At 43.5% G+C, this 18,152-nt stretch overlaps 1 protein-coding gene across 1 annotated transcript in view; it reads left to right on the forward strand.

Annotated features, from left to right (window-relative positions):
- LOC110532459 (pleckstrin homology domain-containing family A member 5) overlaps nt 1-18,152 on the forward strand; it is a 109,425-nt gene that overhangs the window by 61,241 nt on the left and 30,032 nt on the right. The window contains exons 5-9 of the mRNA XM_036989714.1: nt 266-366; nt 1,850-1,965; nt 12,428-12,735; nt 16,420-16,442; nt 16,687-16,907. Coding sequence (XP_036845609.1) covers nt 266-366; nt 1,850-1,965; nt 12,428-12,735; nt 16,420-16,442; nt 16,687-16,907 — 769 coding nt within the window. The remainder of the gene's footprint in view (nt 1-265; nt 367-1,849; nt 1,966-12,427; nt 12,736-16,419; nt 16,443-16,686; nt 16,908-18,152) is intronic.

Consider the following 18,152-nt stretch of genomic DNA (forward strand, 5'->3'; position numbering starts at 1 on the left):
GAATGTAATACGGCTTAGCGAAAGGTTATCTCTCTGCTGGAGTTTAATCAATGGATATATGCTAATCTCTTTCTCTGCCTGTCATTTAAATCACTAGGTAACCTCCTTAATATGATTTTATATAATTATCCCGGTGAGGAAGAGTGATTTGTTTCACAGCAGCAATTACTGCATAGACAAACTTCTGAAGAAGATAAAATAAGGATCTACTCTACAGATTAAATACAACTCATCTTTGTTTCCTGTTTGTTTTTGTTTCCTTCAGATGAGAAAGAGGAGGGTATCCTCGGCAGCATCCTCCTGCCTAGCTTTCATATATCTATGCTGTCTGTCGACGACCACATCAACAGGAAATATGTCTTCAAGGTCAGTACTTGTTTTCATTATTTTGTCATTTTGTCGTTTGGCTACAGTGGTTGATTCTTTTTATTTGGTGTCTGAGATTCCCGAGTTAAGGGGAAACGAGTGAGAGATTCATTAGGAGGTGAAAAATTCAAGTTTGTTTGATATATAAAAAAAATAAATGTAAGAACAAGAAGAAAAGAGTGAGTTTAGTCAAGGATTAAGAGGGAAGAGAAAATGCAGTTTTTTTTCTGGTGTGTGCTACCACTACTTTAAGCATTGTTAGTAAGCTAAGAGTTTAGTCTTGGTCAAAGAGAGGAAAAATAAGGCTGTTTTATCTGCTGCTACTGCTATAGAGTATTGGTAGTAAGCAGCAGGAACCGCATTCAGCTCTAGAGCCTGCGAGACCAGTGGCAGCCAGTCCTATTTAATTTTATGGCATCTCTCTCGGTGCTGTGGCTTTCTCTCTGGTCGGGTTCCTTTCCAAAGCCACAGAGAGAGACGAGGGTTCGGCTCAGCCCTGCCAAACAGCACAGCCACACAGACGCCCACGAGTCTTCCCAAGGTCTCTCTAACCAACCACACATACTCAGTTTCCATATCCTCAGAGAGAGGAGGGAGGGAGGGAGACAGATCATGGAGGAAGGGAAATGAAGGGGGAGGAGGAATAAAACAGAGCTGTGCATGACCCCTGTAGATCTTAGGAATAATAATAATAGCAATATTTTACATAACTCAAAGGAAATGGATTGACGTTAACTCAACATTATGCCAATCATTTTAAACTCTCCATATTCCTGTCTCTTGTGGCAAACATGGCAGTTTCATAAGCCTCACTGACTGTTCATTCCTCACTGACTGTTGTTACAAATACCTTTTTGGATGACACAGGAATGGCTGCTTTAGTCTTCAATCCCTGGTAAACAGAATATTGGTATTACTCAATGTGTTCTTGTCTGTCTTTCTCTCATTTGCTGTCTCCTTCTTCCATGTACACACTAACAATGCCTTTGTTTGTCTACTGCGAGCGGGTCTTGAGTGAGGAGAATTAGCAGCCTGTTTACCAGTCCAAGTGTTGCATGGTAAGTCCTGAGTCCTGATTCCGTAATGTAGTAGTTTTCAAATCTGATGAGTCATGGGTTTAGATGGGTTTGTCCTGGTGGTGTGGATTTTATTATGTCAGGATATAATTATGTCAGGATGATATTATGTCCTAAAATATACTTTCTATGTGTCCTAAAAACCCATTCACACCAGTAGGAAGAATTTAACTAGTCAATGATTCTGTCATAACAAATTAACTGAGATTGGTTATGTCCATCATTGATAAGAGAAGATGCTGCTGTAGCAAACTATTTTGACTGACTGTTCACACATACAGTGTTGGCTTTAGAACTTAAATAAAACCAGAGTAAAAGAGACCACATCCCAGTTGACTCAACTAACCCGCTTCTTGCCCTTTCTCTCTTCTCTTCCAGGTCTCTTTTCTTCGACTCTGATCTGGCAGGCGACACATCCCAACATGCGAACGTACTACTTTTGCACAGACGCAGCCAAAGACATGGAGTCATGGATGAAGGTGATGACAGACGCTGCGCTGGTGCACTCAGAGCCTATCAAGAGGTTTGTACTCAATCAATCAATAAGTGACACTTCGTTTCCTATTCAGTTGAGTTGACTAGTCAGTACCGAGTAGTAACACAACAGAGACCCTATTTCCCATTCAGTCGAGCTGTGAGGCTCAGTCTATACTGGACAATTGTCTTAGTCAATTTAGCTACTGAACTTGGAGGAATAGTTGAATTGGATCTCAGACAGTGTTTGAACGGTGGTAACCTCCTAAATAGAAATATTAAGGAGGTGTGTGTGGTGTGTGTGTGGTGTGTGCGTGCGTGCGTGCGTGCGTGCATGCGAGAGAGTGATAAAGGCGTCATGTGAAGGGATTATGGAGATTTCGAGTGAAAAAACAGTCACTTGCGAACCTTCCTCAACAACGCTTCCTCCTCTCTACACGGCAGAACAGTGTGTGTGTGTGTGTCATCTACCTGGCAGTATGAAGAGGAGGCCTAAACGGTGAAGTGATTTTTAATTAAATGAAGTGATGTGATGGTGTCTCTGGCTGCAGTCCTCCGGGAGATACGATAGCTAATTGAGCAGGTGACACCAGAACAACTCTGCTGCCAAATCAAAATAAAACTAAATAAAATAGTTTTGGTCGCATACACATATTTTGCAGATGTTATCGCGGGTGTAGCGAAATGCTTATGTTCCTACCTCCAACAGTGCAGCAATTCTTAACAATACACTCAAATCCCAAAAATATAAAGAAGGAATGAAGGAATATAGAAATATTAGAACGATCAATGTCAGAGTCCGGAATATACAATGCATTCGGAAAGTATTCAGACCTCATAACTTTTTCCACATCTTGTTACGTTACAGCCTTATTCTAAAATGTATTAATTCGTTTTTTCTCATTAATCTACACACAATTTTAGCAAATGTATTACTAATAAAAAACAGAAATACCTTATTTACATAAGTATTCAGAACTTTTGCTTTGAGACTCAAAATTGAGCTCAGGTGCGTCCTGTTTCCACATCCTTTAGATGTTTCTACAAGTCCAGCTGTGGTAAATTCAATTGATTGGACATGATTTGGAAAGGTACAAACCTGTCTATATAAGCTCACACAGCTGACAGTGCATGTCAGAGCAAAAACCAAGCCATCAGGTTATACAGCTGCACATCGAGAGCATGGTTGCATCACTGCCTAGTATGGCAACCACTCGGCCTTCGACCGCAAGGCACTGCAGAGGGTAGTGCGTACGGCCCAGTACATCACTGGGGCCAAGCTTCCCGCTATCCAGAACCTCTATACCAGGAGGTGTCAGAGGAAGGCCCTAAAAATTGCCAAAGACTCCAGCCACCCTAGTCATAGACTGTTCTCTCTGCTGCCACACGGAAATCGGTACTGGAGCACCAAGTCTAGATCCAAGAGGCTTCTTAACAGCTTCTACCCCCAAGACATAGTCACAGTCATAGTCACTTTATTAACTCTACCTACATGTACATATTACCTCAATTACCTCAACTAACTGGTGCCCCCGCACATTGACTCTGTACCGGTTCCCCCTGTATATAGCCTCACTATTGTTATTTTACTACTGCTGTTTAATTATTTTTTACATTTATTTTAAATTTGTACTTATCTTTTTTTTTTAACAAAATACTTATTTTTCTTAACTTGGTTGTTGGTTAACGGCTTAAGTAATAATTTCACTGTAAGGTGAAACCTGTTGTATTTGGCGCATGTGACAAATAGCATTTGATTTGATTTGGGGTACCCAAAAACGTCTACAGCGTTGAAGGTCCCCAAGAACACAGTGGCCTCCATCTTTCTTAAAAGGAAGAAGTTTGGAAACACCAAGACTCTTCCTTGAGCTGGCCTTCCGGGCCAAACTGAGAAATCAGGGGGAGAAGGGCCTTGGTCAAGGAGGTGACCAAGAGCCACTCTGACAGAGCTCCAAAGTCATTCTGTTGAGATGGGAGAACCTTCCAGAAGGACAACCATCTCTGCAGCACTCCACCAATCAGGCCTTTATGGTAGAGTTGCCAGACGGATGCCACTCCTCACTAAAAGGCACATGACAGCCTGCTTGGAGTTTTCCAAAAGGCACCTAAAGACTCTCAGACCATGAGAAACAAAATTCTGTGGCCTGATGAAACCAAACTATTTGGCCTAAATGACAAGGGTCACGTCTGGAGGAAACCTGGAGCCATCACTACGGTGAGTTATGGCTTTGGCAGCATCATACTTAGAGGATGTTTTTCAGTGGCAAGGACAGGGAGACTAGTCAGGATCGAGGGAAAGATGAATGAAGCAAAGTACAGAGAGATCCTTGATGAAAACCTGCTCCAGAGCGCTTAGGACCTCAGACTGGGTCAAAGGTTCACCTTCCAGCAGAACAACGACCTTAAGCACACAGCCAAGGCAAAGCAGGAGTGGCTTCGAGACAAGTCTCTGAATGTCCTTGAGTGGCCCAGCCAGAGCCCGGACTTGAACACAATCGTACATCTCTGGAGAGACTTGAAAATTGCTGTGCAGTGACACTTCCCATCCAACCTGACAGAGCTTGAAAGGATCTGCAGAAAAAATGGGAGAAACTCCCCAAGTACAGATGTGCCAAGCTTTCAGCGTCATACCCCAGAAGACTCAAGGCTGTAATCTCTGCCAATGTTGCCTCAACAAAGTACTGAATAAAAGGTCTGAATACTTATGTAAAAGTTATATTTAAAAATGTTAAACCTGATTTTGCATTGTCATTATTGGGTATTGTGTGTAGATTGATGAGATTATTTTTTTTAAATGGGTCAGAATAATTTCCAAATGCACTAAATATATACGGTACCAGTAAAAAGTTTGGAAACACCTAGTCATTCAATTATTTTTCTATATTTTTACTATTTTCTACATTGTAGAATAATAGTGAAGACATCAAAACTATGTAATAACACATATGGAATCATTTAGTACCCAAAAAAGTGTTAAACAAATCAAAAAATATATTTTACATGTTAGATTCTTCAAAGTAGCCTCCCTTTGCCTTAATAACGGCTTTGCACACTCTTGACATTCTCTCATCCAGCTTCATGAGGAATGCTTTTCCAACAGTCTTGAAGGAGTTTCCACATATGCTGAGCACTTGTTGGCTGCTTTTCCTTCACTCTGCTGTAGAACTCATCCCAAACCATCTCAATTGGGTTGAGGTCGGGTGATTGTGGAGGCCACAGCCTGAAGGTGTTTTGGGTCATTGGCCTGTTGAAAAACAAATGATAGTCCCACTAAGCACAAACTGTATGGGATGGCGTATCGCTGCAGACTGCTGTGGTAGCCATGCTGGTTAAGTGTGCCTTGAATTCTAAATAAATCACTGATAGTGTCACCAGGAAAGCACCCCCACACCATCACACCTCCTCTTTCATGCTTCATGGTGAGAATCACACATGCAGAGATAATCCGTTCACCTACTTTGTGTCTCACAAAGACATGGCGATTGGAACCAAAAATGTCATATTTGGACTAATCAGACCTTGGTCCAAGCAAGTCACTTTGTCTTCTTACCTTTTGACTGGTACTGTATGTATACTGTATGATGGTGGGTATAGATATTAAGGACAGTATATTCATGAAAAATTTGTGTACAGCCGTTTTGTCACACAACACATTGCCGCAGATGCCTCAAGTTTTGAGAAAGCGTGAAATTGGCATACTGACTGCAGGAATGTCCATCAGAGCTGTTGCCAGTAAATTGAATGTTAATTTCTCTACCATAAGCTGCCTCCAATATCGTTTTAGAGAATTTGTCAGTACTTCCAAACGGCCTCACTGTCACGACTTCCGCCGCCGAAGTCGGTCCCTCTCCTTGTTCGGGCGGCGTTCGGTGGTCGACGTCACCTGTCATCGCTGATCCACATTTAATCATTTTCTACACACCTGGTTTTCATTCCCCCAATTACATGTTCATGTATTTAACCCTCTGTTTCCCCCCTGTTTTTTTGTGTGTGATTGTTTTTATGTTCATGTCGGTTCATGATGGCTGGTTTTTTGACGGGTGCTGTTTTCACCCGTGCGTAATATTTACAGTATGTATTTGGTCAAGTGTATTTGTTACCTTGTGCCTTGATTTATGAGTAAAGTACATTGCTCACTCAGTTTTTGCTCTCCTGTGCCTGACTTCATGCACCAGCTACACTCACCTTCTGACACTCACAACCGCAGACCACGTGTAACCAAGCCAGCCCAGGACCTCCACATCCGACTTCTTCACTTGTGGGATCATCTGAGACCTGCCACTCAGACAACGGATCAAACTGTGGGTTTGCACAATTGTAGAATTTCTACACAAATACTCAGAAAACGTCTCAGTAAAGCATTGCTCGTCGTTCTCACCATGGTCTTGACCTGACTGCAGTTCGGCGTTGCAGCCGACTTCATTGGGCAAAGGCTCACCTTCGATGGCCACTGGTGCGCTGGAGAAGTGTGCTCTTTACAGATGAATCCTGGTTTCAACTCTACCGGGCAGAGGGCAGATAGCGTGTCTGGCATCGTGTGGCAAGCAGTTTGCTGATGTCAACGTTGTGAACAGAATGCCCCATGGTGGCAGTTGGGTTATGGTATGGGCAGGCATAAGCTACGGACAATGAACACAATTAGAATTTATCGATGGCAATTTGAATGAACAGATACCGTGCCGATATCCTGAGGCCCATTGTAGTGCCGTTCATCCGCTTCCATCACCTCATGTTTCAGCATGATAATGCACAGACATCGCAAGGATATGTACACAATTCCTGAAAGCTGAAAAGGTCCCTGTTCTTCCATGGCCTGAATACTCACCAGACATGTCACCCATTGCGTATGTTTGGGATGCTCTGGATTGATGTATACGACAGCCTGTTACGCACAGCCATTGAAGAGGGACAATGTTCCACAGGTGACAATCAACAGCCTGAAGAAGTCTATGCAAAGGAGATGTGTCGCGCTGCATGAGGCAAATGGTGTTTTCTGATGGTGTTTTGGTATTTTCTCAGACCATCAGATACATATCAGTATACCCGCGCATGTGAAATCCGTAGATTAGAGCCTAATGAATTTTTTTAATTGACTGATTTCCTCATATCAAATTGTGTTACGTCCGTCGTTAAATGAAGACCAATGTGCAGCGTGGTAGGCATGCATTTTAATTTTAAATGTTCCACCAAAAACAATAAACAACTCAGCGAACGTAAAGCTAGGAGTGCAACACATGCAACACAAAGACAAGATCCCACAACTGAAGGAGGGAAAAGGGCTGCCTAAGTATGATCCCAAGTCAGAGACAACGATAGACAGCTCCCTCTGATTGGGAACCATACTCGGCCAACAAAGAAATATAAACATAGATTTCCCACCCTAGTCACACCCTGACCTACCAAATAGAGAACTTAAAGTATCTCTAAGGTCAGGGCGTGACAATTAGTAACATGCCAAATACAACCGTACAGTGAAATGCTTACTTACGAGCCCCTAACCGACAATGCAGTTTCATAAAATATATGGAATCGAATAAAAGATAAAAGTAACAAGTAATTAAAGAGCAGAATAACAATTTTGAGGCCATTTTCAGGAGGGTACCGATACAGAGTCAATGTGCGGGGGCACCGGTTAGTTGAGGTAGTACGTACATTTAGGTACAGTTATTAAAGTGACTATGCATAGATGACAACTGAGAGTAGCAGTGGTGTAAAGAGGGGGGGGGGGGACCAATGCAATAGTCTGGGTATCCATTTGACTAGATGTTCAGGAGTCTCATGGCTTGTGGGTAGAAGCTATTTAGAAGCCTCTTGGACCTCTGCAGTAACAGAGAGAACAGTCTATGACAAGGATGGCTGAAGTCTTTGAAGTCCATTTTTAGGGGCCTTCCTCTGACACCGCCTGGTATAGAGGTCCAGGATGGCAAGAAGCTTGGCCCCAGTAATGTACTGGGCTGTTCGCACTACCCTCGGTATTGCCTTGCGGTCAGAGGCCGAGCAGTTGCCATACCAGGCAGTGATGCAACCAGTAAGGATGCTCTAGATGGTGCAGCTGTCAAACCTTTTGAGGATCTGAGGACCCATGCTAAATCTTTTCAGTCTCCTGAGGGGGAATAGGTTTTGTCGTGCCCTCTTCACAACTGTCTCGGTGTGCTTGGACCATGTTTGTTTGTTGGTGATGTGAACACCAAGGAACTTGAAGCTCTCAACCTGCTCCACTGCAGCACCGTCGATGAGAATGGGGGCGTGCTCGGTCCTCTTTTTCCTGTAATCCACAATCTTGTTTGTCTTGATCACGTTGAGGGAGAGGTTGTTGTCCTGGCAGCACACGGCCAGGTCTCTGACCTTCTCCCTATAGGCTGTCTAATCGTTGTCTGTGATCAGGCCTACCTGATCAGCAAATTTGTCATCAGCAAATTTAATGATGGTGTTGGAGTCGTGCCTGACCGTGCAGTCATGAGTGAACAGGGAGTACAGGAGGGGACTGAGTACACACCCCTGAGGGGCCCCTATGTTGAGAATCAGCGTGGTGTATGTTTTGTTACCTACCCTTACTACCTGGGGGTGGCCCGTCAGGAAGTCCAGGATCCAGTTGCAGAGGGAGGTTTTTAGTCCCAGGGTCCTTAGCTTATTGATGAGCTATGGGGGCAATATGGTGTTGAAAGCATGAGTTATAGTCAGTGAATAGCATTCTCACATAGGTGTTCCTTTTGTCCAAGTGGGAAAGGGCAGTGTGGAGTGCAATAGAGATTGCATCATCTGTGGATCTTTTGGGGCGGTATGCAAATTGGAGTGGGTCTAGGGTTTCTGGGATAATGGTGTTGATGTGAGCCATGGCCAGCCTTTCAAAGAACTTCATGGCTACAGAGTCCCAAAGCGGCAGATCTAGTCTTTATCTCAGTGTAGATGCTGCCTGTAAATGTCATCGATGCACTTATTGACAAAGCCAATGACTGATGTGGTGTACTCCTAAATGCCATCGGAGGAATCCCAGAACATATTCCAGTCTGTGCTAGCAAAACAGTCCTGTAGCTTAGCATCTGCTTCATCTGACCACTTTTGCATTGATCTAGTCACTTGTGCTTCCTGCTTTAATTTTTGCTCGTAAGCAGGAATCAGCAGGATAGAATTATGGTCAGATTTGCCAAATGGAGGGCGAGGGAGAGCTTTGTATGCGTCTCTGTGTGTGGAGTATAGGTGGTCCAGAGTTCTTTTTCCTCTGGTTGGCATGCTGATAGATATTTGGTAAAACAGATTTAAGTTTCCCTGCATTAACGTCCCCGGCTACTAGGAGCGCCGTCTCTGGGTGAGCGTTTTCCTGATTGCTTATGGCGGAATACAACTCATTCAATGTTTTCTTAGTGCCAGCCTCTGACTGTGGTGGTATGTAAACAGCTATGAAGAATACAGATGAAAAGTCTCTCGGTAGGTAGTGTGGTCTACAGCTTATCATGAGATATTCTACCTCAGGCGAGCAATAGCTCGAGACTTCCTTAGATATCGTGCACCAGCTGTTATTTACAAAAATACATAGACCACTGCCCCTAGTCTTACCAGACGCCGCTGTTCTATCCTCCTGCCAGTACATTGTATAACTAGCCAGCTGTATGTTGATAATGTCGTTGTTCAGCCACGACTCTGTGACGCATAGGATTTTACAGTTTTAATGTCCCGTTGGTAGTTTAATCTTCCGTGTAACTCGTCGATTTTATTCTCCAAAGATTGCACGTTTGCTATCAGAATGGAGGGAAGTGTGGGGTTTATTCTATCGCCCTACGAATTCATAGAAGGCAGCCCACTCTTCGGCCCCTCTATCTCCGCCGCCTCTTCATGGAGATCACAGGGATCGGGGCCTGTTCCCGAGGAAGCTGTATAACCTTTGTGTCGGGCTCGTCAGATTCGTGTAAGGAAAAAAAGGATTCTGCTAGTCCATGGTGAGTAATCGCAGTCATGATGTCTATAAGTTATTTTTGATCATAAGAGACAGTAGGGGCAACATTATGTACAAAATAAGTTTAAAAAAAATGTTTTTACAACGCAGATAAACAAACAAAAAAACACAACGTCTGCCTTCCTCTCCTGCGCCAACAATACTTCAACATTGTTGCATGTTGCGTTTATATTTTTCTTCAGTTTACACAGGGCAGCAGACTATAAAGTGCAGGCTTGAGTACTAGGTGGATGCCGGCTAGTAACAGTGAGTACAGTTCAGGGCAGGATACTGGGCGGAGGCTAGCTAGTGGTGACTATTTTACATTCTGATGGTCTGGATATAGAAGCTGTTTTTCAGTCTCTCGGAACCAGCTTTGATGCAGCTGTACTGTCTCCACCTTCTAGGTACTGGGGTGAACAGGCCATGGCTCGGGTGGCTGAGGTCCTTCCTGTGACACCAGGTGCTGTCCATGTCCTGGAGGGTAGGCAGTGTGCCCCAGTTAAAATGTTGGGCTCTGGAGAGCACTGCGATTGTGGATGTTGCAGTTGCCGTACTAAGCGGTGATACAGCCCAAAAGGATGCTCTTAATGGTTCATCTGTAGAAGTTTGTGAGGGTCTTACGGGCCAAAGCAAATTTCTTCAGCCTCCTGAGGTTTGAAGAGGCTCTGTTTTGCTTTCTTCACCACACTGTCTGTGTGGATGGACTATTTTAGGTTGTCAGTGATGTGCATACCTAGGAACTTGAAGCTTTTCACCCTCTTCACTGTGGCCCTGTCGATGTGGATAGGGACGTGCTTCCTCTGCTGTCTCCTGAAGTCCACGATCAGCTCCTTCGTCTTGTTGACGTTGAGGGAGAGGCTATTTTCCGGGCACCACCCTGCCAGGGCCCTAACCTTCTCCCTGTAGGGACTGGCGCAAATGGCACTTTAGTCTATTTATTAATCTCATCCCATCTCCTCTACTGCTTTTGCCCTTTTCCTTACCTTCTCTTACTCTTAAAACCTGGTGGTACAGTCTTAAAATCTACCTCTTGTAATTCAACCAAAACATGTTGCTTTATCTTGGAACTCATAATAACCTTTACTGTATTTGTACCCATCGTACCTCTACTCTAGTTGTTTGAGCATAAAACCTTTCATGCATTCATAAAAACACCCAGAAGTAAACAACCTTAAATACAAAAATAAAACTACCTCGCAGCCTTTCTTCCAGCTAAATATACTCCTGATCAGCCAGTCAGTGGTGTGCAATGCAGCAGAAACATGCCTGATGAGGTCATACAGACAAGGTTTTCATAGGGCCCTATGTGACTTCCATAGTCCTGAAAGAGACACAGACAAGCAGAGGGCAGGGAAACACATTATGTTGCTGGCTACTGCCATTAAACACCAACAGTCTGAGTTTAACAAATTGGTCTCTCTTACTTTTCTTTCTATCTCTTTTTCTCTGTGCCTCTATTCCACTCTCTATCTCGCTCACCCTCTTCTCACTTTTCACTCTCTTCTCACTTTTCACTCTCTCTTAACACTGAGATTCCCACACTGTGTCTTCCGGTGGATTGCCTTTGTTGACGTGACCTTCAGCTCATACAAGTCAAAGGACCAATGGTATCCATTACCTTGAGAGAGCCAAGGCACCAACCTGTTTAACAGATATGTGTGCGTGCCTGCATGTGTGTGTGTGGAACTCATATGGAACTGCATGAGTGCTTGACCCCAGAGAGGTCAGGGAGGGGTTGCCAGCAGGTCTGATGAGCGGCAGCATCTTCCGGGCCTGTCAGTCTGGACTGGAGTCAGAGCCAATAGTTTATTGGTCTTCTCTGGTTTCCTCTCTCAGCACTGGGCTGGCAGCTGCAGGATCTATTGTAGCTTAGCCCCTCATAGAATCACTTTCCCTTTGTCTCAGAGCAGCAGCAATATCAGCATAAAGCATGGCTGAGTGTCAGAGATGGATCCGGGTTCAAATACTATTTGAAATATTTCAAATCCTTTTAGTTTTTGCTTTAGTCTGTCTGTAATGCCAGTTGGGTGGAATTTGCACTTCTGTGACTATTCTGTTGGTTCCATTGTGCCAGGCAAGCTCAATCAATTCCAGATAAATTACCAGTATTTGAAAACATTCAAAATATTATTTGAACCCAAGTCTGTCTCAGAGCTGCTGCCCACGTATTATAAGGTTTGGCTGAGTGTCAGAGAGGAAGGTTGTTATGAGTGTCAGAGAGGAAGGTTCTATTATGATATATTCTGACTGGATAAAGGACTCAATCATTGCATCTGTGGAAACACTGTCATTGGTGCCTTATATAAGGCTTTGCTTGGCTGATTTAGTTATTGGTCTCTATGTGGGGTGTTGCTCCCTTCTCTCTCTCACTCTCTCCTGTGCAACGGTATCTTGATTATATCTTGTATCTTGGATCGTTGACTTTGCTCTCCTTTAATTCTCTCTCATTCCTCCCTCTCTCCATACCCCTCTCTCCTCATCTTCCTCCTCCTCCCCTCCTCTTCCTCTTCCTCCTCCCCTTTCCTCATCCTCCCATCATCCTCCGATCCATCCTCTCTCCCTCTTTCCATCTCTCCAGCAGGTTAATACAAGTAGAACAGTGCCGTCCTCAGGACTTCAGTAACCACATTACCCAGAACCACCGAACAGTCCTAACCCGACCAGTGATCCAGAACAACAAGCGGAACCAAGCTGAGGCTGAGCAGGAACAGGAACTTTACACCGTTGCTGCCATAACCAAGGTAACCTCCACCGAGGAGAAGGGGAACAGGAAGCAGTGTGACGCGGAGCGCTACGGTTTCCAGAAAGAAGGAGCAGAGAGAGACCGTCCGCTTACTAAGATCAACAGCATCAAACCTCAGCCGGACAAAGGAAGCAGCTGTTGCTGCTAACATCAGAGATGGATCCCCACGACAGGCAGACACACCAGAAGGGCTCTACAGATCCCCACAGGTGAACACAAGATATACAAATGGACATAAGAACCAGTGGTGGAAAAAGTACTTGAGTAAAAGTAAAGATACCTTAATAGAAAATTACTCAAGTAAAAGTGACTCACACAGTAAATTAGTACTTGAGTAAATGTCTAAAATATTTGGTTTAAAATATACTTAAGTATTAAAAGTAAAAGTGTGAATAATTTAAAATTCCTTATATTAAGCAAACCAGACTGCACAATTTTTATTTTATTTATTTTACGGATAGCCAAGGGCACACTCCAACAGTCAAACATAATTTAGAAACGATGCATTTGTGTTTAGTGAGTCCGCCAGATCAGAGGCAGTAAGGATGACCAGGGAGGTTCTGTTGATAAGGGTATGAATTGGACCATTTTCTGTCCTACTAAGCATTCAAAATGTAACGAGTACTAAGTTACGAGTTACGAGTTAAAAGTACATTATTTTCTTTATGACTGTAGTGAAAGTAAAAGTTGTCAAAAATATAAATAGTAAAGTACAGATACCCCAAAAAACAACTTAAATATTACTTTAAAGTATTTTTTACTTAAGTACTTTACACCACTGATAAGAACAGAGCACTAGCTTGAAGTCAGCCATGCCTACCTAACGACACTGTTAAATGAACACTTAAGCTGTGACTGACCCTGATATTTATTCTATGATACTGATCAAGACTGTCCCTGATGATCAAGACTGTCCCTGATGGCATCTTCAACACATACACTACAGTACCAGTAAAAAGTTTGGACACACCTACTCATTCCAGGGTTTTCTTTAATTGTACTATTTTCTACATTGTAGAATAACAGTGAAGACAGCAAAACTATGAATAACACATATGGAATCATGTAGTAACCAGTCAATCCGAAACATTTCAAGAACTTTGAATGTTTCTTCAAGAGCAGTCGCAAAAACCATCAAGCGCTATGATGACCGCCACAGGAACAGAAGACCCAGAGATACATCTGCTGCAGAGTATAAGTTCATTAGAGTTACCAGCCTCAATAATCGTCAATTAACTGCACCTCAGATTGCACTTCACAGAATTCAAGTAACCGACACGTCTCAACATCAACTGTTCAGAGGAGACTGAGTAAATCAGGCCTTCATGGTCGAATTGCTGCAAAGAAACCACTACTAAAGGACACCAATAATAAGAAGAGACTTGCTTGGGCCAAGCAATGGACATTAGACTGGTGGAAATCTGTCCTTTGGTCTGATGAGTCCAAATATGAGATTTTTGGTTCCAATCGCCATGTCTTTGTGAGACGCAGAGTACGTGAATGGATGATCTCTGCCTGTGTGATTCCCACCGTGAAGCATGGAGGAGGAGGTGTGATGGTGTCGGGATACTTTGCTGATGACACTGTCTGTGATTTATTTAGAATTCAAGGCACACTTAACCAGCATGGCTACCACAGCATTCTGCAGCGATATGCCATCCCATCTGGTTTGCCCTTAGTGGGGCTATCATTTGTTTCTACAGGAAAATTGCCCAAAACACACCTCCAGGCTTTGTAAGGGTCATTTGGCCAAGAAGGAAAGTGATTGAGTGCTGCGTCAGATGACCTGGCCTCCACAATCCCCCGACCTCAACCCAGTTGAGATGGTTTGGGTTAAGTTGGATGGCAGAGTGAAGGAAAAGCAGCCAACAAGTGCTCAGCATATGTGGGAACTCTTTCAAGACTGTTTTGGTTTCTACATGATTCCATATGTGTTATTTCATAGTTTTGATGTCTTCACTATTATTCTACAATGTAGAAAATAGTAAAACTATAGAAAACCCTTGAATGAGTAGGTGTGTCCAAACTTTTGATTGGTACTGTATATACAAAAGTATGTGGACCCCCCCTTCAAATTAGTTGATTTGGCTATTTCAGCCAGACCCGTTGCTGACAGGTGTATAAAATCGAGCAAACAGCCAGGCAATCTCTATAGACAAACGTTGGCAGTAGAATGTCCTTACTGAAGAGCTCAGAGACTTTCAATTTGGCACCGTCATAGGATGCCACCTTTCCAACAAGTCAGTTCGTCAAATTTCTGCCGTGCTAGAGTTGCCCCGGTCAACTGTAAGTGCTGGTAATGTGAAGTGGAAACGTCTAGAAGCTCAACGACTCAGCCGCGAAGAACGGGACCGCCAAGTGCTGAAGAACATAACATCGTCTGTCCTCGGTTGCAACAATCATTACCAAGTTCCAAACTGCCTCTGGAAGCAACGTTAGCACAATAACTGTTCATCAGGAGCTTTATACTGTGAAGGATCCGCCCCTTTTGTCCTTGAAGCAAGGATATGCATATTATTGGTACCAGTTGAAAGGAAACACTTTGAAGTTTGTGGAAATGTGAAAGAAATGTTGGATAATATAACACAACAGTTCTGGTAAAAGATAATACAAACAACCGTTATTTAAAAAAAAAAAAAATGCACCATCTTCGAAATGCAAGAAAAAGACCTTAATGTATTATTCCAGCCCAGGTGCAATGTAGATTTTGGCCACTAGGTGGCAGCGGTGTATGTGCAACGTTTTGGACTGATGCAATGAACCATTGCATTGCTGCAAAAAAAATTCTATCAAGACTGCCCAAATCCGCATAATTTGTTTGTTATTAAATGGGTTTCCATGGCCGAGCAGCAGCACACGCCTAAGTTCACCATGCGCAATGCCATGCATCGGCTGGAGTGGTGTAAAGCTCGCCACCATTGGACTCTGGAGCAGGTGAAATGCGTTCTCTGGAGTGATGAGTCACACTTCACCATCTGGCAGTCTAACTGACGAATCTGGGTTTGGCGGATGCCAGGAGAACGATACCTGCCCCAATGCTTAGTGCCAACTGTAAAGTTTGGTGGAGGAGGAATAATGATCTGGGGCTGTTTTTCATGGTTCAGGCTAGGCCCCTTAGTTCCAGTGAATGGAAATCTTAACGCTACAGCATATAATGACATTCTAAACGATTCTGTGCTTCCAACTTTGTGGCAGCAGTTTGGGAAAGGCCCTCTCCTGTTTCAGCATGACTATGCCCCCGTGCACAAAGTGAGGTCCATACCGAAATGGTTTGTCGAGATCGTGTGGAAAAACTTGACTGGCCTGCACCGAGCCCTTATCTCAACCATGAATTGGAAAGCCGACTGCGAGCCAGGCCTAATCGTCCAACATCAATGCCTGACCTCACTAATGCTCTTGTGGCTGAATGGAAGCCTGTCCCCTCAGCAATGTTCCAACATCTAGTGGAAAGCCTTCACAGAAGAGTGGAGGATGTTATAGCAGCAAAGGGGGAACCAACACCATATTAATGCCCATGATTTTGGAACGAGATGTTCGACGAGCAGGTGTACACATTCTTTTGGTTTTGGTGGTGTAGTTCTGCACTATAGATCGAATCAGAGTTAGATTATTTGTTACATTGTATTTTTTTCATTTGGTCCAGTTGGTTTCACATTCTCTTTGGTCTTCGCCTCTCGTTCTTTTCCTGTGTTTGGTCCGGACTGTGTTCACACCTGCAACAAACCTTACCATGGTACAAATGGAGAATGACCGAGACCACTCTTTTTGAGTGAACCACAGTGCGACTTTTGGTGCTCTTCTGAGTGTGGATAGTGTGTTCACACCAGTCCAAACTAACCGAACTAAGGGGGTAAATGCACCAGATTTTGGTAAAACCGCTCCAAAACAATTTGGTGTGAAGGCCACCTTAATGATATAACTTGTATTGCTGTTGTTTCCTTTATTGGTATACTCTATTTTATGTAATTTTTATTAGTTGAAACATTGTTCATTGTAAATTGCAGCTGTAGTATTTCATTGTAAATGTCATCCATTTCAAGGAGAGCTTGTGATATTTCTACAATGTGAGAATAAGTTTGAACTTCAAACTCTAGGTGAATGGGTCCAGGGACCGGAGCCCAGGGGAGATGATGGCCCACCACGAGCCCCACCAGACCCCCTCCATTCTGGGCAGCATGACCACTACCACTCCTACCCCCCAGTACCCCCAGCAAGAGCCTGAGCCCAGGGCCCTGACCAGGACCAGCTCCATGCAGCAGTTGGAACAGTGGGTCCGCACACAGAGAGTACGCAACCAGGACGACGACACTAGAAGGTGGGTGGGTGGGTATTTTCTTGGTGTCTCAAAATGTTATCTCAGAGAACTTGAAATGTGTATGTATTCCTGGACTGAACAAATAATTCCGGAATAGAAATTCAATTCAGAAGCCAATACAGTAAATGACTGCATGAACTGCCTCAGTTCCTTCACTTCTGGTGCAGTTTTTATTATTTTTATTACATATTTGTGATCACTACAAGTAGTGTGCATGACTTGTTTTTCTTTATTTTTTACACATTGTTCACTGACCTCTCTGATACTTTTTCAGACCCACAAAATAGTGTGCGTCCTCTCTCTGATCCAAACCCTTTTAGAAATGTAAAGCCCTCTGTAGTTTCCTACTTTTTGATTCCAGTCACACTGACCAGACCAGAAGACATACTGTAGGCCTACACTTGATGCCAAATGTATGAGAGTCTGCTCCTGTCTTCAGTGCAGTAGAAGTTATTGTAGGACAGTTAATTGTGTATTGTTCTTTCTGGACTGTAAGAAAAATGGATCAATACAGTATTCTTCTTCTTATAGCCTGTATCATCTGACAGCAGATGAAAGAGAGGGGTGAAAGTGAACTAGTCTTAGTCCTGTTAGAAATTCTGAATCATGCAGCAGCCCAGCACCAGCATCTAGTGACAGACCGCGCACGCGCGTGCGTGTGTGTGTGTGTGTTTACAAAACACTGCAGTCTAAAGCACCTCTTTTTTTTAAACATGAATGACAATTATTACTTCCATTATTTTAAGCCACACATTTGGCATGTACTATGACTATGACTATCTCACCGAAACCAAGCAGGCAGCAGCATTTGCAAACGCTACAGTTTAAAGTGCGTATTAAAGTGAGAATAGTCATTCTGCAATATGAGATCATTGCTGGGTGTTTGGATTTCAGTATTGTGTTAAATCTGTATCTCGAGCCAAACAGAACAGATAGGAACTCATAAATCATTCATGGTAATGCAGTAAACCACAGAGATGCAGAGGACGAGAGATGGACTGACTAACCGACTGCTCATCTGGGCAAGTTGGTGTTCATTAGGCACCAAACGGAATAAAATGGACTGAAGCAGGGAGGAATTATCTGGACTCTGGTCTAATAAGAACAACTTTTTTTTCATTTTAAGAGTCAACATGTTTTGCTACTGTGCTTTACTGAACACAACCCCGGGCTTGCCCGCTTAATTGGGGGAGGAATGCTCAGCTTGACCCATCCAGCCAGATCCTTCAGAGCATCTCCTCATCT

Source organism: Oncorhynchus mykiss, chromosome 1 (assembly GCF_013265735.2).
Source record: "Oncorhynchus mykiss isolate Arlee chromosome 1, USDA_OmykA_1.1, whole genome shotgun sequence".
Taxonomy (NCBI): domain Eukaryota; kingdom Metazoa; phylum Chordata; class Actinopteri; order Salmoniformes; family Salmonidae; genus Oncorhynchus; species Oncorhynchus mykiss.